The sequence below is a fragment of the Bombus terrestris genome, chromosome 4 (assembly GCF_910591885.1).
Source record: "Bombus terrestris chromosome 4, iyBomTerr1.2, whole genome shotgun sequence".
Classification (NCBI taxonomy): domain Eukaryota; kingdom Metazoa; phylum Arthropoda; class Insecta; order Hymenoptera; family Apidae; genus Bombus; species Bombus terrestris.
In genome coordinates this window covers 3015544-3043500 of record NC_063272.1, presented here as the reverse complement: position 1 = coordinate 3043500, position 27957 = coordinate 3015544, and the positions used below count along the sequence as shown (strand labels likewise).

Here is a 27957-nt window from a genome sequence, read left to right as displayed (position 1 = left end):
ATTCTACGAATTCGCAGTTACTAATCGCTTACCAAACGTCGATTATATCGTTAGCGCTTGAAAAGACATTCGAATGTAATTATTGCAAAAGATAAAGGAGCTTTGTAAAATAGACAATCCAATTCCTATCGCGTTCACAGTCGAAGCGGTACTGTGAGTCTCGTTGCGACCCGGCGTCCCTTTATACGATCGACCCCCGAGCTCAATAGCCAATCAGCGTTACGCATTCTCCAACGTTCAAAATCCTTCCGTTGGATCCACGGACGGCCGATGTCAGTTATGTGAGGGGGTGGAAAGCACTTTTGGCGGTATCACGTGTTGCTTCGCTGTAAACATGGACGATCTGGATTTGATTCAATTATCCAAAGCGAGAGAAACGGTGTTTGAGTGGTGGCGCGAAAATTACCGATTTCGTTGCGCATATTGACAAAGTTATGGCGAGGGATCTGTATGGTATGTACTATGTAGCTTTTCTCGCGGACTATGTTTCTTTATATTGTATATCGAAGTACGCACCTAACGTTTCAAGAGAAGCTTTGCATGCCTTGTATAACTTGAACTGTAGTTTAGATTTACAACTTTACTTTAGTCTTTATGTTTTCTTACTTTTCAAGAGGTAATCTGCGATACTTGTAAATAGATACTACATATATATGTACGTTAACTTGTAATGTGTAATATTCCTGTTTGGTTAGGTCTACATTTTCTAATGTGACAAATATCTGTATGGTGGCCATCTTGTACAAGTAAACTGATATTATTAGCGTAATTTTACAAATTACAAGTCATAAATTATTCCTTTTTCCAAACAAGGAAATATACGAGAAAAAATAGATCAGATTCTTACGATTATTTTTGTGAAGTTTTGTAATATACGAATTAGCATTTTTTTTTTCTTTTTTTTTGCATTTGAAAAAATCATGTATTCAAGTATTCATGAGAAAGGGGAGACAGAAAAGAAATGCAAAGATGGAAAGTTTCGAATATGTAAAACGTAGTGAAATCCGTAAATGATTTCATAACTGCTCTTGAACATTTCTTACAAACAAACGAGTCATCTCATAGTTTCCTACAGGAGAAGTACATATTCATCAGAAAAAATTCCATTGATGCTGTCTATGAATGCTTATGCATCCAGCGAAGTCTGTGATTATTTTCTTTATCTGGAAACATACGTTATAGTTTTGAAGGTTATTTTTACATTATTTGTTCACAATCGTTATAAAAAGACCGGAAATGTATTCAGGTCACGCACATGCTTTACTGCTTTATACGTACCATCGATGTTAAAAAACAACTCGTATCGAAAGGATTAATATAATTTTTATTTAAATTTTTTATTTCGTATTTATAGACGAAAACTGTGTTGTGTTGTTTGTCCGCAAATATGTAAAACGATTCCATTATATTATAAAGTTCTGAAAATCGATAGTTTTCGTTATACATTTCGTTAGTTAAAATAGTTAAATGACTTTCCAGAAACAAATCATGCTTCATGGACATTTTGAGCTTAATTAGCGTAAAAGTTAAACCTTGTTCTGTAATTAGTTAAGTTACATGAAATTAAATGGATTTCAAGTAGCTGGTATGTAAATGATACTTAAACTAACATGTAATGCTTAAGTCGTAAAATAAATATACATATAAAATCAGTTAAATTTAGGGAATCAATATCGATAAACGCGAAACTATAAATAACATCTTTAAGTCAAAGATTATTTGAAAGAATTTCAATTTCACTTCAAACTTGAAAGGATATTTCAGATCAAGTAAATAACAAATTTATACCGGTATAGTGATCTCATGTTTCTTGAATTCAAACAATTTGTGTAATCGGTACGAGAATGTATGCAATATGGGATATTAAAGAAAATCGCATTAGGCATTATTGCACCATGTACGTCATAAATCGTCGATGAAAGCTCTGAAGTGGACAAAAAAGTTTATAGCTTCGATAAATAAACTGTTCTTTGTAAATGATAGGTTAAAAAGTAGGTAATCAGCATTAATATCAATAGGATATTCCATCGAATAATTTTAAGAATCTTTGTATTATAACATATCCTTTAGATAAAAGATAATTGTTAGTTTTATAACGAAGAATCCACAAGTGTTTCCACAGTAACAAAGTAATTAACGTTTCCTTAAGGGACTAATTCTTGTTACAGATTTCTTTCACCTTCATCTTTGAAACTATTCATAAATTATATTTATATCTTTCAAAAAATCACATCCTAATCCTTAATAATGCTCACAGTTTTGTAGTATTTAATATCTTTTGATTTATTCGAGATTTCTTCAAATCTAATACAGAATTCAAAATGTTTCACGTATTTATTATAGTCTATAGATTATGCTTACAGACTTGGTTCATGTATGTATGTATGTGTATTATACATTATTGTATTTAAGAATTTATATGATCGTCCCATGAAATACCTCTAGTCTGTAGGAAACAGTCTGTTGCTACTATGGTTTAGATGAAAGAATATTATGACATGTCGTTTAACTGTATGATACCATCTATTAATGTACCAACGATGACTTTAATGACAGTCTAATAGATATTGCGCTACAACTTTGATCGACGTGACTTATTTCTATGATGCACTTCGACAAGCTGATTTCAGCCAAATCAAGTCAAACGAAGTTTCTTATATTTAATATTCATATAAACTTACTATGCATGTACGTAGTTTGTTTCAATAGCATCTACGTACTTTAAGAAACTAGTTGATGACGTTGTTTCAATAACACAATCATAGTGGTTTTTAGAATAATCATGATTCGAACGCAGACTATTAGGGGATGATATGTTTTAAGAACAAAAATTATAGTTTTCCCTTCTAAAACATGAGATTGAGATTGAAATAATTTTGAAAGAAGAGCCAAATAATTTTAATTCTTTAACCATTTAACTCTACCTTAATAACAAAATACAAGAACGTGTTAAGTATACATTATTACTAATTTAATTATTTATATCACTAATAAACAATATTCTTAATTCGCAATTCTTATATCATTGAACTATACTATTAATGAAATGATTTTATATAACTTGCAATTCAATGGAATAAAAACATGAATGAAATATTTAAACATACCTACGTACATAGATTTCCAATAATTTTACGTAACTTTATGGATTAACACGTTACAATATATTTTGCATATATATACGGTATATATCTGTTACATTTATCAAAAATGATTCTTGTTCAATTACATTCGCCACTTATATCGCGGAAGCGTAAAATTATTTCAAACAATATGAAAATAATTTATCGTGAAAAATATTTTACGTATTGTTTCTCGTTTTTATCGTAAATTAAGCACGTTCCCATTTCTTGCCATAAGAAATAATGGATAATCGATAACAACAGCGTAACGAAAGTAAAAATTATTGTTCATTCACGTTTTGAACGTAATTTTATCAGCTGTACTTTTTCAGCTACTTTGATTTTACTTAATTTCAAAGAACATATTTAAATAATAGCTGGCTTAACGTATGAAATATAACGTCGAAACATTACCGCGACTGTCTTGAACAGATTTCCGCCTGTAGATGACTTTAAACGTTTCCGTATCTCGTAATTTGCGAGAAACGAATCTCAACATTTCTACGAGACCTTGCTCTGTCCATCTTGCAGTTCCTTCCTTGATTGACTTTCAAATTTCCCCCTGGATTCTAGGCTGTTTCTGTCATATAGAGTGAAGAGTTCGCTGGCCCTCGAAGCAAAGAGACAAGCAAAAAGAAAGTCTGCCTTTGCGGTTGGAAGTAAGCATAATTTACGATACGATGATCTAATCCCTTCATCACGCTTGGAATATACATGGTTGCCTGTAAAAGGACGCAGTTTTATATTCAGCAAGTTGCAAAGAAAAGATCTATGTCATTTTGTGATCTTATAGTACTCACTCGAGAGAAAAGGAAATTTTAATCAACGTTATATAATATTTGAAATCCAATTGCTGGGTCAAGAAGAAGAGAAAAATATCCTTCGCCATTGATAAGAAATATTTCATTTGACTTTCTGTTTTAATATACTGCGGGCACGAGAAAATATTTGCGCGTGTCCATATTTTCCAATGAACCGTTTTCCTATCAGCTTTTATATTTCAAATCAAATCCTTATAATCGTATGAAAGTACCAGTAAATAATACCAAGTTTAATACATGTATCATGTATTTATATTCATATTATTTAAATACCTTTCGTAGTCACTGTATAACTGCCATCTGTGGATAATACATAATTCTCTATTTATTCCTTCTGTAGCCGATATTGCACGACATGCATTATTTATTGATTTGTACGTGTGTCCACAATAGGTAGATTTCTCTCTATGTGTATTCATAAAAAAAAATTCGTTGAATTCAAATCAGATGATGGAGGAGATTATTTTATTGGACACGTTTATTCTATCTATTCTATCGAGGGTTCGATTTAAACGTTCGATTTAAATGTTAAATAAAAAGTACGGTATATCAAATAAATAGGATTAATTTTTGGATCTACGCTTATCAGATATTTTATACTTCTCTCATTAAACATGTACTACAAATTTACGAAGTTTTAGATTACTTCCTTGTAACATTCTCTCTCTCTCTCTCTATATATATATATATATATAAATATACAAATATGTACATATATGTAAGATCGCAATCCGGGGATAATTCAGGGATCTATTCTGTAGTCTGAAAATCGAGTTTTTATTATGGAGTAAATAATAAAATAGAAAAATTAACAACAATTAATATGCGTCTATAACAATAAATAACAATAATTATATAAACGGGAAATAAGAAGTCTTTAGTACAATGTTTACCTGAAAATCGAGAATCGCTTTTCAACGTCCTGAGCTAGCGATCTTTCTTCTTCAGTCTTTAAAGTTTTAAATAACTATTCTGTAACCTTGTCTGTCTCTAATGTAACTCTCTGTCCGTCCGTTCGCGAAAAATTTGCTTCTTAAAATGGTCGTCCATAAAACAAAAGAAGGTCTGTCCGTGAAACACAGCCTGTCGTGCTACCCGTAAAACAAAAAGAATCCCTATCCTACATGAACTCTAGGGAGTTTACACCGCCCCTCGAATGGGGAGTGGAACAGATTCCCTTCAGATCTCCGATTACCGTTATCCACTTCATATATGGAGTTTGAAATCCTTCTTAGAATTATGAAAGGTCCTTTCCTAATTTCTTCCAGCTTATTTCTATTCATTTTTTTTCCGTTATGGGTGAAGACCATATCACCGATTTTAAATTCGTGTTCTCTTCTTTTTTTATTTGTTGATTTGTTTGTTGATTTCGAAATTTCTTGTTGAGTTTTTGAATGCTTCTTCTCTGTCTCTTTTTAGGTTTATCTTATTCTCCATTATTTCCTTAGGGACTATGATTTCAATCATTTTTCCATTCAGTAAATGATTTGGGGCAAACCCCGTTACACTGTGTCTGGTGTTATTGTTCTTATCTTATTGTTCTTATCTTCTATGCTTTCTTCTGTGATTTTTGTCCAGTTTCTCTTATTTTTGTCTGAATTACATCTGATCCTGTTTACTAATGTTTGATTTACCCTTTTGTTCAGTCCATTGGAGGATGGGCAGTCTGTCGAGGTGAAAATTAATTTAATGTTCCTTTTCCTCCTATACTCTTGAATTTCTTTGGATGTCATTACTGGGTATCGGTCTGCAAGGATAATTTTTATGGAATCAGTTTCTCCTGTCGAGTCTATAAGTTTTATGATATCTTCTGTGTGTTGTGTTTTAGATGTGGACATAAAAACAGCCCTTGAAAAATGATTGATGAGTATGTGCATGTATTTCTTTGGTGAGTTGTTATTGGGTGAAATTGACCTGGGAAATTCAGTGCTTCATAAATCACACAAGGTTGTTTCTTGGGCGGTGGCTCTGGCTTTCTGTCCAATCTTGTGTTACTCCCTTGTGTTTTTCTTCCCTTCGTCTGATATTGCCCCAAGAATCCTATTAAGCCATTTGTTGATTGTACTGTTTCTTATTGATTTTATCTTGAATGTGTATGGGTAACCCAATAACAATTAGATTTATCCCTGTCTCTTCAGAAGTCTTCCTCCTTACTTCCAATATTAATCATTCCTTTTTTATGGCATATTCAGTGAATGAACCTGAAATGTATTTAAAGTTATAAGCGTATCGTACTGCAGACCAACCTTTATTGCCAGAAGCTTTTTGAACTGCCACCTTCCAATTTTCCCAGTTGTATTCTTCATCCTTCAGCAGATTTGTCTGGTACCATTCTGATGCTGTTTTTCCAAATATTTCTTCAAATTCTTGATCCTTTTTTCATCAGTTTGGATTTCGTATTCGGTTTCATACTCATATTAGAGTATGGAAGGGATGCATATGTGAAATATGAATATTTTATACTCCAATCTGTGGTTTTTTGCGTTCCATCAAATTGTTTTATGACAAAGTATGTGCCTTCTCTCTCATGCATGTTTTGTTTCTGGAAGATCTCTAATAATGTTTCTGTTTGAAGATTGGGCTTTTCGATTTCGGTCTTTATTTTCCTTGTGGGGATGATCTCCGATTCTTCTAAGTAAATATCTCGAAACACGAAGTTTAAACTTGTACCGATGTATGACGCTGCCGTTGCGTCATCCATCGTGAGTGCAATGTTTCTGTAATGGCTTACCTTGGTTAAGTTGTTTGCGGCTTTCTTCACTATCGATAAACTGAATAACCGCGGATGATGATCTCTTGCTTGATATTCTGGAGGAAAGACATCACATACTTCATCTTCTGGTTTTCTTATGGATTCTTATGCATTCTATTTCCCCCCCCCCCCCACTTGCGTTCTCGTTCATGGCGATACGTAGCTTCACTTCTAACGGCATGGCGTAGTGAAAATCGATTTGTAAAATCGTAATTTGGTGATAATTCAGGGATCGATTCTGTAGTCTGAAAATCGAGTTTTTATTATGAAGTAAATAATAAAATACAAAAATGAACAACAATTAATATGCGTTTATAACAATAAATAACAATAATTATATAAACGGGAAATAACAAGTCTTTAGTACAATGTTTACCTGAAAATTGAGAATCGATTTTCAACGTCCTGAGCTACCGATCTTTCTTCTTCAGTCTTTAAAATCTTAAATAACTATTCCGTAACCTTGTTTGTCTCTAATGTAACTCTCTGTCCGTCCGTTCGGGAAAAACGTGCTTAAAATGGTCGTCCGTAAAACAAGGGAAGATCGGTCTGTCCATGAAACACAGCCTGTCGTGCTACCCGCGAAACAAAAAGAATCCCTATCCTACATGAAATCTAGGGAGCTTGCATATATATATGTATCCTTTTAAAATTCTAAAAAATTATACAGATTTATAAAAATATAGTTAAAGACTTTGTAATATAGCGGTTTTTAAATACATATATATAGTTTTTAAATAAATGTTAAATTCCTTCCGACTATTCGTATCACATTACGATTATGCTCTTTTAGTTCTATAGCTTACGAAGTTAGTTTAGAAGTCGAGGCTTACCTCACAGGCTTACACAAAAGTATTGGTTGAAGTTTTCCTATCAAAAAAAAAAAGTAAAAAAAAAAGGAAAAAGTTGTAATCGCTTTAATCCGCAGGTTGTAGTTAACACGTTTGTGTTTCGATTTAAAAGTTAATTCAATTAATCCATAATATCGAAATGTTGCTAACTGTTATTTTATATTTTTTTTATATTATTTGATATTTAATCGTTTGATGAATACCATAGATATCTGATATTTAATCATTTAGATGAATTTCATAGATATGTAATATTTCATCGTTAGATGCGTTCCATCAAAGTTTAATATTCATCTGCCCACGTTCTCTAAGGGAAGATTTCATATAAACTAATATTCATAACGTTTTAAGACATTTATAAAATAATTACGTAACACTTTATGTTAATTTGTAAGTTGTAATCGCTTTAATCCGCAGGTTGTAGTTAACACGTTTGTGTTTCGATTTAAAAGTTAATTCAATTAATCCATAATATCGAAATGTTGCTAACTGTTATTTTATATTTATTTTATATTATTTGATATTCAATCGTTTGATGAATACCATAGATATCTGATATTTAATCATTTAGATGAATTTCATAGATATGTAATATTTCATCGTTAGATGCGTTCCATCAAAGTTTAATATTCATCTGCCCACGTTCTCTAAGGGAAGATTTCATATAAAATAATTTTCATAACGTTTTAAGACATTTATAAAATGATTACGTAACACTTTATGTTAATTTGGAAATTTAAATAAATTAGAGAATTATCAACACCATTCGTTGTTATAACGATGCTTAATAACTCGGAATACAAACAGCTTTCAAGTAATCGGATAAAATTTATTATGCTGCTAAAGTAAAAGTATGATTTATACAAGGTAAAATCTCCTTTGTAAGTAGTGTGATGCTCGTAATGTCAGGCACACGAAGTATACGCGCATATTATATCACGTAATTTCAGCTTTATTCCATCTCTTAATCGCTTGGTTTGAAGAAGCCGTAAGTAACAAGCGAAGCCATAGCGTAAAATAGTTTTATTAAACTTGTAAGCAGATATAAGAAATATAGTCGTAGTATCCAACTGCAAGTTCAAATGCGAAAAATAACATTCGGGAAAATTTGTGACATGGTGAGAAATTTTATACTCATATCCTAAATTGATAACATATATATTATTTGTTATATTATATATTTATTTGTATATATGTAAACATAATATCTATTAATGAAAAAGTTAATTAAGAAATATTCTATTATTATTACTATTCGTATCTATTATTTTTCATTTAATAAAAAACTAGTGTACACCAACTCATGTTCATTCTACTGATCTTATTTTTACGGTTCGAAATATATATATCGAATTTCGATTTTCCATCGTGTTTCGCTTATGATTCATAAATATTAATTAGCATGCGATTAATTGGTGTTATAATTCAGAATGTTCGATATTCATTTACATTTATATTACTTTCACGTTATAGTTAAATATTTAACGTTGGTTAAATATTTTATTATTTGAAAGACTTGTGTCTATACTTCATATGCGACAAAAATTGAGAATTATTCACGTTTTTTAATTTAACGATCCTACTTTTATTTCAATTAAATCTCGATTCTTAAACTTTCATTTATTCGCGTCAAAATTAAATCCTAAGCTTCAATCCTACGATTCCCTATGTAGAAACCTTTTAATCCTTATTTTTCGAATAGTTTGCGAGAATTGATCTTCGCGCAAAAATTAACGCCACTCAAGTACTAATTGATTCCATCTCCAGAGCGCTTAAGTGACATTCGATTGTCGCTTGAGTAGTTCTTATCCTCGCTGTAAAATACGACAGAATTTCGATTCCTCGATCATTAATTACATTATGAGACTACTTTCTCACGCTTTTCCATTCCACGCCGTGATTCCGCTCGCCTAACTACTCTTTCGTTATAGCGTCGATCACACTTTCAACAAGGTCACGATTAATCTCGATAATGAAATTTCCATCACTATCGCAATAAAAAAGATTATTCTACGTTAAGCTATATCTTCTTTTTTTAATTGACAGAATGCATCGATACGTTGATCGCCACGTGAAATTTATAGATTTTGGCCAATAGATCGAATAGAAACACAGAGTGTGATTCTACGTGAAAAATAAGAAAGATAGGAAAAACACCTGGTATGATTTATTACAATTAATTTTTTTTCATCCGAGGATCGAAATTAAGGATTTAACCGGTGTACTGAAATTTTTACAAATTTTATTCCACATTTTCCACTCGGTTTTTCACGTAGAATCAGTAATTGCTCGCTTCTGCCGCAATATTTTTCAGCCCATTTACATTATTAAAAGAAACGTTTTACTTTTCCAAGGTATTGTATTACATTCGCGCACTCTTCTCCGACAACGTTACCTAATTCCTTCATATCGTCGGAAATTTCTTGGTCCGTGAGATTTAGCCTATTTTAGCGATCCTGGAAAATTCAATGAATAACAGTCGATTCGATCGATTCGCCAACTGGAAGTTACATAAGTCCGTCGATTTTTATTTCCACGAACTGTTAGAATAGGATAAAATTTTGTTGCCATAAATTGTATTTAACGCGGAGTTATCAACCACGAGCTATTGTATAAAGCTTATTACTTATTGTATAGAACTTTTACTATATCGTAGATCAATAACGTACTAAGATTATGAAAAATAATTTCACGTGGCTGAGATACGACGGAGATTCGGAAGATTTTGGAGATTTTAGCTCGTAATATTAAGACTTATGTACGCGACTCGAATATTAATGTATTCTCCTTCAATATCCTTAATCCCTTCGATATGACGTATAAAATTTACAAATTGCCATTTTAACACAATTCAAATATAGTTCACGTGGACTACACGCGAACGATGTGGTTTCGAATTTATTAACTAAGCGTTATACGTTCCTCAATGTGGACATTACTTATGTACATGGAATGTACGATTACAGTTAGAAACGTGGCTGAAAATACAGATTTGTTAATGGTATAAGTTACAGTTGCACAATGATGAGTCATAGCAGAAGAGATTACCATAACTTCGAATATAACTTTTATCGTTACAATTATATGTTAACGTTGTATTTGCATCTGACAGTTTGTTGAATTGCGTAATATCACGAAGATGGCGAACTAAGTTTAACTTGGTTTAAGAATATAAATTTAACGATAAGTAAAATCTACCAGTTTCTTCCCTTTTTTCTTCTTTTTTTCTTTTTATTTTGCTTATTTCCTTATTTCGTGAGTTTCGTATAATTCCTATCTATCCAAGAATAATTTAAATGTAGAAAACAATTCAACGAAATGAGAAATTTAATATATCAATTAATAAGTATTATATTTGTTTGGAATGTTATTTCTGCAAAATTGTTTAGAATTGTTCTTTGGATATTTAATAATATGTATCTTGTAAGTTAACGAAGATACTCGCGATTTGTTGTTGTTTTTTTTTTTTTTTTTTATTCATTAATGTAACTTTTACATACTGCTGTGTCCGCTAAAATAAATTCAGATATTATGGAGGTTTCAAATACGTAACGACAAGAAGATATTGTGCCTGGAAAATAGTAGTAAATGTTGAATATGTCGATGTTAAAACGTCTTTAATATATTCGGTATAAATATATCGAATTTAATTTATTTTCAAATTACATTATTATTTAATGCTCGCGATTAACAACCATTTCCAATTACATATTTAATGATGCATCTATTATCAGAACTTATTAAAACATCGCATCTCATCGAAGATCACGTTATTCTGTGATTGTTTCGTACTCGCTACGTTTTATGTACGTACACGTAATGAGAATTAAAATTTATCGAAGGAGGAGCTGCGGTCTGCGAATAATTTTTTAACAAAAGCGAAAAAAAGAATCGTGTTAAATCTAACTAAGTATCTCTGTCTGTTGTTGGAAATATTACGTTAAAATTGTGTACGAGACGAATAAATCGTAGAGAAATAGGGAATCGAAGAGGCAATTATGGCATAGAAATTAACAGGAAAAAATAATCTTATCTGTTAATTTTTATAGGATAGTTTGCTTTTTAATTTTTATCTATAGGCATAAGAGTAACCATTAGAAATACTTATAGAAATTTAATGGAATTTTCTGTTAAAATTACATCTACCTTGATTGAAGGAAATTTTAATTAATTTCATTCTTAAAACTCAACGAATCAAAGTAAATGCTTAACATTCGTCATACATTAATTGAATTCGCTAAAATTGATGTACCAAATACATTTCACCATGATGAAAATGTTTTAACGTTTGCATCGATATAATAGCGTTTGTACTGGTGGATTTATCGATGATATGTTTACTTGAAATACGTGAAAACAAAGTATAGCTACAACAGGCTGTTTAAAAACAGAATGTAAATTATTGAACGTACTTTCGTACTGTGACGATAAATCGTGGGGATTGTTAATGAATTATTATGCACTCGGTAATAAAATACGCTTGCAAAATACAACATCTTTTTGCATGGAAGCTTTGATATTAATATTAAATATGCAAACAGGATATACAGCGTGATGAAGGCTATTCATTTAGTTTGCTTATTACTTTATAGAATGTTATAAACGTTAACTTCATATAGTTTAAGAAAATTATCACGGAATACACGTCACGTTGCACATGGAACATTTGCGGTGACATTTCAAAGGCTGATTAACAGAATGTTATTATTGTGCCGTAGAGAAATACGATTAGTGCGCGGAATTTACTCGAAACTATAGTAGAAAAATGGTAATACGGCGTTTATTTAATTAGAATTTCATTTTACGTTTTAATCATTCTTAAGCAACCTTCCTCTTCTATATTTGTAAAAGAGGAAACGAACACCTCGCTTTTTTTCTTCTGGTAACTTCAATCTTGTAATTTTGCTAATAACTTAACGTTATAATAACTAAGATTAATATATTGTATAATAAAAATCCGTAATTCTTTCGAAGATTGACGTTATGTAAGGGTAAAGCTGTAAGTAAACGTTGGTTTATAGATATGAACGTTAACGGTATAGCAAACGTTTATTAAAGTAATAACGCAAATAATAAATGAAATATTTCCTTAAAAATGAAAGCATGTTGTTCGAATGCAGTTGATTGTTACGTTTGACAGCCTATAAAATTTTTCTGAGAGTCGTGTTAAATAATGAACGTAAAAAATATTACTTTTTGCATGATTTATCATTAAACATGTTTGTTTAATAGAGCGAGTAAAACAGTCCCGGAAGGATTTGAGTTCTCATCGACCCTTTTTTCCCAGAAATTACGCTCTTGGTGCAACAATTTCAACAATTTTCAGCGGTTGCCAAAATTATTTTAATACAACTTTCAGCTGAAGAATTGTAAGAAATTGTTAGAATTTAATATTAGGAAAAAACGTAATATCGATGTTAAAAGAATTTATAAAGCGACACAGAAAGGACTTATTAATTTCTCGAAAGCAATTGAAAAGAAAAGCATGTTTCTGTTTTTGGGAAGCTTTTAAAGTCAGGTGTTCCATATTAAGTGCAATTAACTTGCAAATATTTATATTTGCGCAGTTCATTTTGAAATATTCGCAAAATTTGCTGCATATTTCGTGTTCGTTCCATCTTCCGAAATGAAAATAAAAATTTTTATTCAATGTCTGAATATATTTCATTATATTCCATCTTTCTCATGATTGAAAGTTTCTTCTTCTTTTTAATAATTATATCGTAGCAAATACACAAAGATATTCATATTCATACACAAAGATATAGATATTCATACACACAAATCATAAGATATTCATACACAAACATATTCAAGATATATATGGATAAGATTTATTTCATCCTCTACGTTTCCTAAACCTTTCATGGACTTTTGCATTTTTAAAATTCCCACAAATGCACGAACATCCGCGATCTAATAATCTAACGATGAGTCCGCTATTTCGGAAGATATTTCTATATTTTGGGTAAATCGTTGCTTTGTAATATTTGACATAAGAGATGCTCGTTAACGAACGCGTAACGTCAGATATCCACGTTTACCGCGACTCTTTCAGGAGAAGAACTTTGCAGCTAGGAGAGTTTTAAGGAACTTTTAATTTAGAAGAATTTTAAAGAACGACCGTAACATGTATATTCCGACGCAAATGTCGTTCCTGATAGGAGAATCACACAGTCGAGTTCAGCAATCGAATCGATGTTCAACAGATGCGAGGGCAGAAGCAGACGAAGAATAAAGAGAGAATAAACACGCACTCGTTAAATCAGCGCAACGAGTAAAGTAGATCTAGCCATTATTCCGTTCTGAAAAGGAAGACGAATGGAAGAGGAAAGGAAGGTTCAAAAGAGCATCGTTCGCTTTCATTATTGACACACGCTCACGCTAATAACGGTCATTGAAAGGCGAACGGAGAATGAGAATTATTGAAACTTGGAAATATCGAAAGCTTGAAGCTTCGCTAATTAAGAAAAGTCAACTGTCATAAACGTCGATGAGGATCCTATCGACGGAAAGTTAGGAAATTTAATCTTTTCCCTTTACGTTTGACTCGAACGCGAACAGTTCGATCTGTTTCTCGTTTGAGGAACGACCTAACGAGTATACAGAGTCTTTCGCGTACATTACTCGTCAGAAGTTTCGAGTCATTGCGCGTTTCATCAAATTTTGCAGAATTTAAAGAATCGAAGACTTCGCTTTGATAAATTTTTAATTAAAGAAACGTATAGTCGAGTGCAGGCGATTATTGCTGATAACTGTAACATTTATTTTAGTAACGAAATTGACAGGAGATTTGGCATAGATAATACAGGAAAAGTATTTTAAGTTTTCCATATACGAGGGAGAAAAAGTTTAATTATTTATATCGTAAAGTGGCGTCAGGGAAAACCGGTGTCTTATTTCATGAATCTGAGTCTTCTATCGAGTAAACGTTCCTCTTTAATAAAATCTATAACGTGTTAGAACGATACAACAATTTTAGTTATTCCGTAGAGTATTACGACAACAGTCTTAGACCATTTGCATGATGATCAGGATCGCATGGTCAAGCAGAGAAGTAAGTGTCACAGTGTAAAAGAAAAATAGTATCGGTACATGACGTAGGGATGATGTACGGTGGTAAAGCGAAAGCTGAAGGACATTCGAATAAAAAGAAATAATAAAAAGAAAATAGTTATCGGTTATACAATGTGAACAAAATTACGTACGTGTTTAGAGCAACGACGTTGCCTACTACAGTTGTACGGTAACGAGCCTTTAGAATTTAAAGCCTGGATATTACTCTCGCGATGCTCGTCGATTATACGATGGACATTTTTCTAATAGTTTACAGTAAAAATATTCCTACGTCCAATAGATTGAATTTCAAGTTGAAGAATAATATTAGAAAAGACTGAAAACTTCACGATTCCTAGGATTACGTGTAACATTGCGTCTGCGGAGCCAGAAAATTGATCCACGGATTGGTCACAAAGGAAAGTTATTTATAAGTCAAAGAGTATCGTATTGCATCGTTCTTTCTTTATTCGAAGCACTCGAGAACGTTCGCTGTAAACATTTCCATTGTATCGCGATCAACGAAGAATGATTCGTTTCGTAACTATAATCTTTTCTTTTCTTTTCATCCATAATGGACAAGACGAAACAAAGCGAAAGGAAAGTTGTACGTTCTCAATTACTCCTATACGGAACAAAGATCAGAAGTTATAAGTTATAGTCATAAGGGGCGACTTAATTGAAAATTACCAAGACACTTGACATCACGTGTTGCTCGAGAGCGAAGTTACGCGGATGTTTATATCGTCTGGGAGTCCCAGAGCAGCAGTTAAGGGTTAATATCGAGAGCGCAGCGATGGTAAACGTTATAATAATACAAAGTTCCGATATTCTCTAACTCTAACCATTCTACAAATTTCATCTTTAAACGGTATCGTGATCTGGTCCTGGTTTAACCAATTGGCTGTTTTCCACGAATATACTCGTCACGAAGAGATGGCAGTATTTTACGTTACGACGAGCCACGTCAGTACTAAATTGAAAAATAAAACAGTCGTTTCGTAACAACCTAATTCTATATTATAACAGCCACCCGTACTCCGTGTTCGACGAGTATACTCGCTATCGCTTACTGTTCGCGACACACTTTTAGCTACACGCTTTTCAAAGAGGTCGCAACCGCTAACTGCTAAACTTTTTTATTCTGACATTGAAATTTAACAAGAATAAATCAATATCAGCGGCAATTTCAGTTCTATCCTTGGCACGTAAATACAATATAATTTACCTTTAACGAAAATGAACGCAATTATTCGTAATTATTCGCGATACTATTTACTTATATATTTTCCTATGTTGTCTTACGTATCTGTTATTTGTAATAGATGAGATCGAACGAGAAATATTAGAGGATCAGCAGCAGGGTTAATTTATCAGTGTAAAAATATGCGCAAACTTCCACGATCCAGTTATAACACGCGATATAATTCGCTATTTGCTTAGCTCGCTTCGCCAACTGCCAGCCTCGCTAGCTTTGTCCATGAGGATCTATTAAGATTATCATTTTAATTACACGTTGGTCGATCGAACGGCCAACGAGAAACGCGGCCGACAATTTTGATTAAATAGCCGCTAGCGTTACCGAGAACACGGCTCGTGTAAAACAATTTCGTCAGACAATTTTAGTTATCGGATTTGTTCGGCGAGACGCGTAAACAATCCGGCTTTCACCTCGTCAAAGGCTACGTTTCACGCAAAACTCGCGCCAGTTACAGCGTTAACTTCCTTTGTAGTATTCATGGTGAAATCGCCAATTCATTTCCACCGTCTAACGAGAAAGACGAAACGGACTTATTCTCGGTGAACGCTTCCCTTTCGCGTCTCTCCCGTTCTTCGAATCGCTCTGCTTCAACGCAGTACAACCAGCCAGCTCTCTCGTTCGACAGCTGACAAATTGCCTGCGTAACTTGTTTGCCGCGACCGCGAGAACTATGTTTTAAGTCGAATGATCGTCAGATGTTACGAACAATTGGAAATTATCTTCATTTCCCATATCGCTGGCCGATGCTCACGATCTGTTCAGTTTGGAAAACATGGAACAGCTCGCTGGACGATTAGTTTGAATTTTACGGAATCGCGTTTGAGGTGGAATATGCCGAGATATGTAGAATCGTTGATGTTCGACTGCTCCCACGAATACTCTGGTGTCTGTACGTTTTATCAGTCGAACCTAACATTTCTCAGTGACGGATAAGTTTCTTTTTAAAAAATCTACACATTCTTTTCTCTGTTCGATAGAATAGAATTCCGATAAATAAGAATTTGGTATGAAACTAACAACGTTCCAGTCGTACAGAAAGAAAATACAATTTAATTAAAAACGTGGGAGGTGGTGTAAGAATCGGCGATAGGATTCATCAAGAGTACGTGACGTTGGAAAAGCTACAGTCACGGATGTTAGAAAATGGAAACGTGATATTGAGAATTATGTAAAGCACGTGGATTGCTCGAATGATGGGGTAACTGTAGGGAAACCTTAAATACACTGATGTAATGGGATGGTTTCGTTGTGATAAAGACGATAATAACGACGATTTTATACAAATGGAAACAGCCAGCTAAAACGATAATGGAGAGGCACTTTCCCATGCCGAAGCACCCTTGCCACTCGAAAAAGGGGCTTCGATCGTATAAAATTCACCGCGCAAAAGCTCCCAGGTACAGAGAAAATGTAATTTTACGCAGTTATTTCTACCGAAAGAATCATTTGACGTGGTGCTTAAAAAGATATGGAATGTATAAATATTCAAAAAATCAATTTTATAAAATTAAATCTATCGATCCATTAATAGGATTAAAAGAAAGGAATACATCCGAAATGTACACAAAATTGAAGGAAAGGAAGATTTGTATAAAAATTGTAATAATACGATGCAGCAATTTCACGATAATTAAATTATTAATCACGATAATTAATTAAAATGGGTGTATATATTTTTGAGAGCATCCTCTGTATATCAGAAATATATTACGAAATAGAAATATGTTATTACTGGTTTTCCGATGAGAATCCGAAGTGTATCAAAAATTTAATCGGCGTAGATATTTATCGACGCAACAGTTGCAATTTCACAGATACAAATATCTTGCGAGTTCTCTCATCGTCGTAATTTGTATCTCCTTTATATACATCGTTTGTCTGAATATTCTTTCTAATATTCTAATTAGACTGTAGATTTTGATGCAAATTCATATTTTTGAGGATATGATTGAAAAGAAAAAAAAAGAGAAGTAAAGAGTATTTTGTATATTTTATATTTTCTTTCGTATCACGTGCATTTTGTACAATTTTATTGAAATTGGATTACAAGAGCCAAGCAAATCGAACATCAAACGGACTACGCGTCGTGTGTTACTTTATAGGAAAATCACGACAATGTCTGTAACATTCGTAGTATTTTACGATCCTATCTACGATAGCAATTAAAAGTTCATCAAACAGATGATTACATCACGTACAAGCCATTTGAAAGTCAAATTGTTCCATTTTCCGAAAATTTATTCTTTCTAACTCTTTAAGAGTATTACATCGTGGCTTATTAACATACTAAATAATAATTGACTGTTCGAATAGTTTGATGATTTTTGGAAAGTACGTGTCCTTGATAAATATAACTTCTATGCACACTTCCAAATCCGTTTGAAATTTCACCGATACGATCAAGTTAAGCGTGTCTCGCTACAGTGCTGCAATGATCATTTCGAAATGCTTCGTATATCATATACGCAAAAAGTTTCCAGCAACGTTGAAACAGCTTCGCGAGCCACGTGTAATTTATTTATAAAAGATTTTTGCAACTGTCGAGACATCTTGGTATCTGTTAATAATCGTTGAGATATCATTGCAATCAAGTAAGTGCACTGTATCATACGCGATAACGAAGTTACTCGATTATTCGAATGGTATGTACTGGGATTAGTTTCGATGGATGTTTGAATGATGACGGAATATTTGGCCAGCATAAGCACTGATCCCTTCCATATCGATCGCGTTTATCGATATTTGATAAAGAGGTCGTTTGCAAATTACATTTACCGTCTACTGTTGCTCACGAAATTATTCCAACTCTGATACGTGCTTCTTTATAAATATATCGCGTGTGTACGTGTATGTTACATATTATATTACATATCGCATATTACATATTATATTGTATTTTAAGTAACAAGATATTTAGTGCGAGTGTATATTTCGCAGAGATTCCAAAAGTGATTAAACAGTCAATTATCCATCACATCGATGCATCTCAATGTTCAATGGGACAGTATTTAGCGTCTATAACATGTTGAAGATAGCTCTTTATGGTGTATCTCGTGGAGGAAATTAATTTCACGAAATTAATTAAACAGTCAATTATCTGTTGTACCGATACGTCTTGATATTCAATGGAATAATTTTTGATATTTATTGTACGCTAATACCTATCTATACTATGTACTATTCCCCCCCCCCCCCAAATATTCGCCACAAATATTTTCTGTCTTTTACATTTGCACTTTCAGGATGATTTCAAATTCTACCAATGTGATCGGGATAGTCGTGTTTCATTACAAAACGAACAAAATCCCGAAGTCTCGTGTAACGGGCTATAGGAGGCGTTGGTGCGTTCTTTAAAACAGAATAACTTTTCAAAAATTGAGTCAAACAATTTGTTTCTTTCCTTTTTTCTTTTTTTTTTTTTACGAGTTAGAAGCATTGGAAAGATTAACAATAGGTTACGTGTAAAGAAATGTTGAAAGAAGTACAATTAGTCGGAATAGCGAAGAAGAAAGTAAAGGTAGCTTTTTACAACTTTTCTAGCTGGACCTGTAACGAAGATTTAAATAACACATTTCGAAGATTTCCTCTAATTCGTCGAGCAAAATTCAAATGGTTCGGTCCACAGTTGCAGACGAGTTATTTCGTTCGAATGAACGTACGAAACGAAAGATATTTTTACGGCGAGTGTCGGACTATTTTAGCTTTCGAGGCATTGTAAGTTGAATTTTAGTTGCGGTGTCGACAAATCATTGATTCAGTGACAGTGAATTTTCTTTTTTCTGGGTGTGATGCGAATGCGCAGAAACTTTGACGTCAAACGTTCCCGCTGAACGAACAGGACCTTCCGGCTGCCATGGATATTGATTTTCCTTGGGCTTCAAGGTTTCTGGAGCAGCTGTACCCATCCAGCGCAGACTCCGGCTATTCTCAATATGGCTGTCTATTGTACCCAAATCCGCTCGTTTTGCGTTGCAACGCGCTCGCCGCCATACACCAGCATGCGATCAATGCGCCAAGGACATCAGCCGATCGCAATTTAAACAGCCGAATTTATTTTCGAATGTGACGCGCTAGACGTTATCAACATGGCCGATACATGTACCCTGTCACGTACTTCCTGATCGTCGCGTCTATCTCCATGGTCGTAAGCATCAATGATAAGCCTCGCATTTCGCCTCTTTAATTCGACGCGTTTCTCACACGTTTCGCCACGAATCAAATTACATTTTTCTGAAATTAAAAATTCGCCGATACGCGTTGTCCATCTTCGGTATTTGCGAGAGAAGAAAGCGATTCTTGCGCCTATTTCGTCACGTCGATACGATCCGAATACCAAAGTTGATCGACTCGACAATGTATTGACCAGTTAGCCGTTGCGACTAATGCGACTAAAATGCGTTAGAAAGGACAGAACAACTACTTTGTTCACGCTGTATTATAGTTTTTTCATAATAATTATTTATATCTCTTCATTTGTTCGTTTTACCTGGTCTTGGCTTCCGAATGGTCGAAACGTCTTCAAATTTACGAATATATTTTAGTTTTCGCTGAAATTGCAGTTTAAACAGCAAAAGCTGCTTTTTACGCGTGACGAGTATACTCGTCAAGAGTAGGTAACTGGTTAAGACGGAAGATAATTTGCCAGGATAGACAATGGCGGTATTTCGTCTTTAAGAATTTTTAATTTGAGGAATTTTTCTTTCAACAAAGAGCGTTTCTGTAATGGAAAATGGAAGTTTCTGTTTCTTCCCATTTTTCTCTTTCTTTCTCGAGGTTCCTTTCAGTTACATGGCCCTATTTGTTTTACGAGCAAGTTGCGTTTTAGGAGCGTGTTTCGTTGAGGGAGTTTTCACTAGATGTCTGAAGGAACGATGTTTCGTCTATTTATAGCGAAGATCTTCCTCTACATATAAACTGCATATAGAGGAAAGTGCACCTGTTGAAGCCTTCACTCGTAGGTGTTAGCCATTTGTGTTACGAATCGTGTAAACAACGATCATCGTACACGGTGCATTTAATTGACTTTTCTTCCGTAATAAGCTTCGCGATGAATTCTCATTTCGAGGCTACCTTTTTCATTTACTGTCTTGCCTATGTTTCCTATGTATAAAATAAATAATTCATACTGAATACATCTATTTCTATTTTCTCTTTTTCTTTAGATAAGAAGAATATTACAATCAACATTCACAGAGAATTTTTAACATTAGATCGTCCCAAAAGTGTCTTTTATCTTATAAGGAAATAATAGACGCACAACATTTTTTGTTTTAAATTATTTTATTGAATTACGTTTAATCCATCTTATTCTATTGGAACCAGATGTGAAATAAAACAGTATAATTTTTAACTTCATGAAATATACATAGAATATTTCGTGGATATCGAATCTGCAGTCTTGCGTAGATCCAATTGTCGTATAGATGCAAACGTAGTCGTATACCGTCTGTTTAATCTTCGGAGATGATCCAATCTGTTAAGAAGCTGAAACTCTAGAGGATTGGTACGATTGGTCAAACTTGCGTGGAAGCGTTTTTCCGAACTTGGAAATATCTTTCATAACTGTAGGTATTTTTAAGTACCCGTGTATGATTTCGTTGATTACCTGCCAATGGATAAGGAATACGTTTGCTGCTCTCGGAATACGTTTAATTGAAATAAATCGAAATAAATTTTTCGTAATTTCCAGATACGTTTACGATATTTTGCTTGCCAAGTCTTACCGTCGGACGTATCGCAAGAACAGCAGGAAAATTTGGCGAAATATAGTTAGAGACGCTATTCGACGGAAAAGCTAAACATCCGAAGAATTCCGTTGTAAATAAGAAATTTAAACCGATGTTTCACCTTATTAGACGATTTCCTCGATGATATCCCTTTCCGCAATCTTCCTAGCAATCTTGTCAACGAACGCGACGAAATTTCATCTTACGCATATCGCCGATGTGTCTGTAAATGTCAAGACTAATATCTATTTATTTTTACAAAAATGTACAAAAATCTGACATTAATGAAAGCACGACACATTTGTTTGAAAAATGAAAGAAAGGAAAAAGTAGAAGGAAGTAATTTCTAAGAAATAAAAGAGAGAAAGATGCGAAGCTACTTATAAAGTAGACAACGATTTGCCCAACGTCTTACGTCCGATTCCTACGTCGATTTTAATAATCTTTAGAAATCTAGGATAAATCACGATTTCTATTAATTAATACGTATTTGTCGGTTGATTGAGTCCGATGATCAGGCCAACTGTTAACTACGGAACATCGAACTCACGCAGCGTCGGAACGAGCAAACGATTTATGGTGTCATCAGTGTGATACAATGGAAGATGGAGAGAGATGCGCCAATCTGACCGGAAACTTCACCACTTTCGGGCACAAGTGCACTGGTGACAAAAGGACCTGTATGGTAATGACAAATGATAACAGCGATTCGAACGCTTGTTGATTATACACAGGTCACGCACGTGTTTCAGCAGATGTTTGATATTTTGCTTTGATCGCGTGCTTTTAAAGCAAACAGAATATAGCAAACAGCTAGCTAAAAGCGATATTAGTTATCGTCAACACGAGAGCGAGAGAAGGCTGTTCAAGATAGAGACACAGTTTCATTTCGTTCATAACGCGATTTTAGTGTTTGGAAATGTTCAATATAGTCGATCAATTCAGTTTCATAATAATTACGTACTTTATTGAAATTGAATCCGCTTTATAGGAACATATGTACATGGTGTACACATTTGAGGGAATATGCAAATGCAATTTTTTATTTGTTCTTCTTATTTATTGGTAATCAACAATGATATTGGATATGATATAATTGTACACGGCAAAAATATTACGAAATCCGCAATCGATATTAGCCGACCGAATTAACAATGAACGAACCGTATTCTCTGGAAATGATGCGAGATATTCTGGAAAATTGATATTCCCTCGACTAAAAATATGTTACGTTCACACTCACTCGTGTTCGTTACAAGTTCCAATGTGAAATGTCATACAGAGTGAAACAAGGAATTGTTGCAAATATTAATTTAATTTTAGTATCAAGAATCATTCTACGTACATGTAGAATTCTTTCTCATCTTTTCTTTTCAGTCTTCTTTTTTCTCTTTTCTCTCGATACTATCAAGTTCGTGGTTTAATGCCGCCCAAAATGAGCTCGCACTCGGACAAAATTAAAAGAAATACTATATTTTAGCGTACGAGTGTCTCTTGCGATCCGCTAGGACATGTCATATAACGAACATCGTGAAAGTTTAAAATCTGCAAGTATTCCTTACACGTTTGCTTCTTTCTCTTCAGGTAAAGCGATTTTCTTACACTACCAGCACCGAAGATTCAACGTCTAGTCCACAAACTTGGTCGGTGGAGAGAAAGTGTACTAACAAATGCGACTCCGGATGTATAGTGGTCGGTGAACGAACAAAACTCTCCGCTTGCACCACTTGCTGCGAGAAATCGTTTTGCAATATCGGTACCGGTGCTGCGAACGATCTGACGATAAGAGGGATCGATCTGTTTCTAGCTTTAGTATTACAAATTACATTAACAATTATCATGTATCCGTCCTGACATTGCAGACGAAGTAACACACGAATGTACACGAGTGTACATGGAGTTTCATTCCTTATGTGTTTCATAATAATATTACGATGAATATTGATTAATAAGTCAATAAAATTACGACGATATCGATAATACGAAGCTCAGAAATAAGAAAATAATAATGATGTTCTCGTTCTAATGATGTCGATAAATCAAAGAACAATTGATAATATAAAAAGGGGATGTTCTTAAGAATACGATGCTCATAATTATAATAATTACAAATACAATCAAATCTACGAGAATGAGATTTAAAACACTGCTAAGTTATTACTCGATCGTTCAACGAACCAATGTAATTTAAATTGTAAATTTTAGAAAAATTGTTATAGCAATACACTACCAATAAATTGTATAAAGTAACAAACTTTTCTAAAAAAAAAACTCATGAAAACTCTCGATATAATAATAAATACTTTTTATCGATTTCCATTTTTCCATTATCCTCTACTTAATTCCCAAGGATGTCAATGAGAAATATATTAGGTTGTTCCAAAAGTCTCTGTCTGTTTTATAAGAAAATAATAGATGCACAACATTTTTTCTTTTATATTATTTTATTGAATTTTGTATGATCCGTTTTCTACTAATAGAACAAAATGGATCATAATGTAAAACAAAAAATGATGTGCATCTGTCACTTCCTTATAAAAGGAAAGAAATTTTTGGGAAAACCCAATAGAATGGGAATTTTCTCGTGGACACATAACATTAGAAAATTGTACACAACTTTTATTTAAATTCCTTCGTACGATCTCTGTACAATATTCTTTTACTAATTATACCTTAATTTTCTTTTTATTTTACTTTAATTTTTAAGTATCCTCCGATTGGTTTCCAATTATTTTGATTATTTTGTAGGAAGCGAACAATTTTAACGATCGGCATATTTTTCGATACTCGTGAACAAGAGTGTACAACCTGGACGTTTATACACACCCACATTTCTCTCAAACGCACAAACATCCGCATTTCGTTTATAATACTAAAATTTCGCTGGAAACAGGGAAACGCGAGATCAGGTATCTACTAAATCGCTTAAACTATATAGTTTATACCAGCGCGTTTACAGCTGTAACCAATTAACGTAATTACACTGCCTAAATGAAAGCATTCAGTTTATACTCGTGCATTCTGTTCTTTCAACAGCATCCTGGAAATCTGCGTGTTATCATTTTCGTAGAAATCGAGAGATCTTAGGTTGAATGTAGATCCGACATCGTCAAACGGAAAATTACAAAGTTCTTGAATTCCTGGAAGGTTCTAACGGGATATAGGGTTTTGTTCCAATGGAAAACGCATATTCGTTTCTAGGAATCGGTTTTAATTAAATTTCCACATCCGTGAACAAAGGGATATGATTTATCGTGCGATAGCATATAATGAAAACTAAGGCAAAGAATGGAATTTTTTGTTTTTCGTAGAAAACGTGAGACGACATCGCCTTGTTAAGAGGAAATAAAACCATTCCCGGAAAGAATAACGATCGTCGTTAAGCGTAATGTAATTTCTTTCTGAAGAGTCATACTAATCTATCGCCCACGCGTAATGCCTCGATGCTAAGCATCTCTCATTTTGCATCTCGTTCGTTGCCATTCATCTCGTCGTGTAAAACGCAAATAAAATGGAAAGAAATATTTTTTATTCCAAGAAGCAATTATTCAAACAACAATTTATCAACGGATAAGAAAATCAGAAATGTCCCTTTTAATATTTTTCAAATTAATATTAAAACCATCTTTCTCTTCTTTTTTACACTCTTACTTATCTGAAATTCTTTATCTCCTAATTTCGATAAACCATTTTACAAAACGTAGGCTATTGTCCGTTTTACGTTTAACTGTTATGAAATTTTGCAGTCCATTTACGCATAATCTTGCGAGTAAAGTACATTTTGCCAAAAGTAATCGAGCGTCTGTCTACTTTTGAACAATACTGTACCCAACAGCTACTTACAGTGGCTACAAAAAGTATTTCTGTATTATTTCTACTATTCTGTTTATCCCAGCGTGCTAATCAATTATATTAATTGAAAGCATATTAATTGTCCTCTGTCTGCAAAAGCCTTACCGACATTTACACGCTGGATCGTTTAGGATCATGCAATATCTGTTTACGTTCTCGTGTTTTAAAAAGTGTGCTCAAAAATTCTTGAATACTCTTGCAAGTTGTTAGAATATCTTCCAATAATTTTCATATCGATACATGTGAATCTTTTTAAGCGAAGCGGAATCTAAGCAAAAATACGAAGAAAGTGGAAAATCGCTTAAAGTCACTGGTCGAAAACCATCCACTATGCAGATGGACAGATAAATTTCGCGTCACTTGATAGTACTATCGTATGACTACGAACTATTGACACTAGTTGAAAGTGAAATGTAACGGCTGATGAAAAAAAATTGAAAAAGATAGAGATACGTAAGTATTAGCATTAGGTTGGCATAAAAGTTTCTTTCGTTTTGTGAGGAAATAATAAATGTACATTTTTTGTATCATATTATTGTATTGAATTATGTATGATCTATTTTGTAGTAATAGAATCCATTTTATTTTATTCGTACAGAATTCATTAATAATAACATTATATTTCCTTATAAAACTAAAGAAACTTTTGGGACAACCTAACGCATATAAATACCTTTTCACAACCACTGTATAAGATTATAAAAGATACTGATATACAGGATATTGTTAGCTGTAGCTGCACAGCCACCACGCACTCAGCATCGCAAATATCGAAAGCCCTGAAGAAAATTTGAAGAAGAAATGCTGTAATTTTATAAAACTGAATTCTAATCGACGAGACGAGTAAACGTGTGACAGATATCGTAGAATAGAAAAAAAAGTGTATAATAGGCAAAAAAAGAAATGTTTAATATAAATTTTACTTAGAATTCATACACGTAAGTAGATATGACATTTCTGCCAATCACTCACTGTGCATTATCTGACATAATTTATCTCTCGTATTTATTCTTTCATCCAGGCAAAGGAAGCTGTCGGAACAGATTTAATTCCCGTTCATTAGATTCGTCGCCTTACTGAATACGATATTCTCGAGTTCGCGATTCAAGGGAAAGCGAAGAATTCTGGTGGGGTCGAGAGTGTAAAATAAAAAACAGGGGGCTCGAACGAAAAGAAAAAATTAAGGTAACAAAAAAAAACAAGAGAATTTATTTCTTGTATTCTGAATTTACACTGACTGCGATTTTGTTCTGAGCTCCAGCCGTGACTTTCCAAGACTGAAGCTCTTACAATTTGACTTTCGGTAACATCTGTTTCTTCTTTGTTTGTCATCCCTCAATATCCCCACTACCCTGTAGGCGAACGTGACCGTTATCACGCTTCTAGGACATTCGGTGGAAGGACCGTTAGGATACAGATGACTCATTAGGCACTTCGGCGATATACATTGTCGCCAAGGTCGCCACATCTCTATCTCCATCATCGGTCCATCGGATTTGAAGTATGCCGGTCGTGACAAGAGCAACGTTCAAGATGAAATCCTCGGCCCTTGTTAAATCGTCTCGGTCGGGGTCGAACAATGCGTTCGCCAGCATCCTCGTTTCTCGGTGATTGCACATAAAGCTGCCATTATTAGAACTTCAGTGGGCGGTAAGCGCTGGTGCTTTTTCCAGTCTCGCGTTCGCGCTTACTCTTACGCACAATTCGCCGCTGCACTCGCGTGCGTTTCCAGCCGCGTTCATCCGTCCATGTGGCTGCCAGTCGTAGCACGAAGCTCGTTCGTCGCGTTTACTCCACTTTTTTCATCGAAAAATTTTATCCGGAATATCACGTTCGACTCGACGACCGATTAATTATCGTATTTTACTTTCACCGATGGTGCATCATTTTCATGGGAAACGTTTAAATTTCCACGTGGTGCCACGTGGTGGAAAAATTGGCCACCGGTTGCTGCACGACGCTCCTTCGTCGCGTTTATTCCACCTCTTCGGCGAAACGTTCCATCCGGAACGTCGCGATCGACACGAGATCGAAATTAATTATATTCTACTTTCTCCGATGGTGGATCGTTGTTGCGCGAAAGAAAATTAAATTCCTACGGCACGTGGTGAATAAATTGGCCACCAGTTGCTGCACGACGCTCCTTCGTCGCGTCTACTCCACTTTTTCGTCGAAACCTTCTGTCCGGGGGTATCGCGATCGACCCGAGATCCGATCGATCGTCTTATCCTTCCGTCCTTTTCGCGAAAGTCGTTCGAATTTCTGTGACGCGCGCGTGGAAAATACTGGCGCGAATCTTCGAGTTAGTGAGAATCTTTGGCTCGAATTTGATGATTCGTTCGCGTGGGAATGGGACGGCGAGGCGTGCGATTGTCGCGATCGCTCTTATCGCTCGCTCCACTTACGTTCCGCTTCGTTCTACCGACTACTAGTTTGCTGTATTCCCGGTTACTTTACTGGTGGTGAATCGTTAATCGACGCGAGTTACCGCCGACGAGTTTGTTACGATACGCAAG

General features: G+C 34.2%; 2 protein-coding genes and 1 long non-coding RNA gene across 11 annotated transcripts in view; 2 read left to right on the top strand and 1 right to left on the bottom strand.

Moving 5' to 3' along the window:
* Positions 1 to 3980, bottom strand: part of LOC125385006 — a 62640-nt gene extending 58660 nt beyond the window's left edge. For 3 of the 5 annotated variants that reach the window (XR_007223923.1, XR_007223925.1, XR_007223926.1), the window contains exons 1-3: positions 3537 to 3844; positions 1279 to 1418; positions 33 to 1163 (exon numbers count right to left, since the gene is read on the bottom strand). The gene's annotated coding sequence lies outside the window, so the exon portion shown is untranslated. Of the gene's footprint in view, positions 1 to 32; positions 1164 to 1278; positions 1419 to 3536; positions 3845 to 3922 lie in introns of those variants that run through there. The other 2 variants (XR_007223922.1, XR_007223924.1) reach the window with 2 other exon arrangements.
* On the top strand, positions 322 to 23843 carry LOC125385005. Of its 4 annotated transcripts, XM_048405401.1 has the most exons (4): positions 19317 to 19577; positions 19666 to 20020; positions 22108 to 22274; positions 23174 to 23843. In XM_048405401.1, exons 2-4 carry the CDS (start codon positions 19960 to 19962, stop codon positions 23441 to 23443), a joined length of 498 nt encoding a protein of 165 aa, XP_048261358.1. In that variant the 5' UTR covers positions 19317 to 19577; positions 19666 to 19959; the 3' UTR covers positions 23444 to 23843. The 4 variants fall into 4 exon arrangements, with proteins under 4 accessions (XP_048261359.1, XP_048261360.1, XP_048261358.1 ...); XM_048405402.1 differs by lacking the exons at positions 19317 to 19577; positions 19666 to 20020 and adding an exon at positions 322 to 453; XM_048405403.1 differs by lacking the exons at positions 19317 to 19577; positions 19666 to 20020 and adding an exon at positions 14573 to 14603.
* Positions 23844 to 24682: 839 nt separating this feature from the next.
* LOC125385008 lies at positions 24683 to 26620 on the top strand. Of its 2 annotated transcripts, none has more exons than XR_007223932.1 (3): positions 24683 to 25894; positions 26172 to 26379; positions 26463 to 26620. It is a non-coding gene; the product is annotated as an uncharacterized LOC125385008 (long non-coding RNA). The 2 variants fall into 2 exon arrangements; XR_007223931.1 differs by having other exon boundaries at positions 26161 to 26379.
* The last annotated feature ends 1337 nt before the right edge of the window (positions 26621 to 27957 follow it).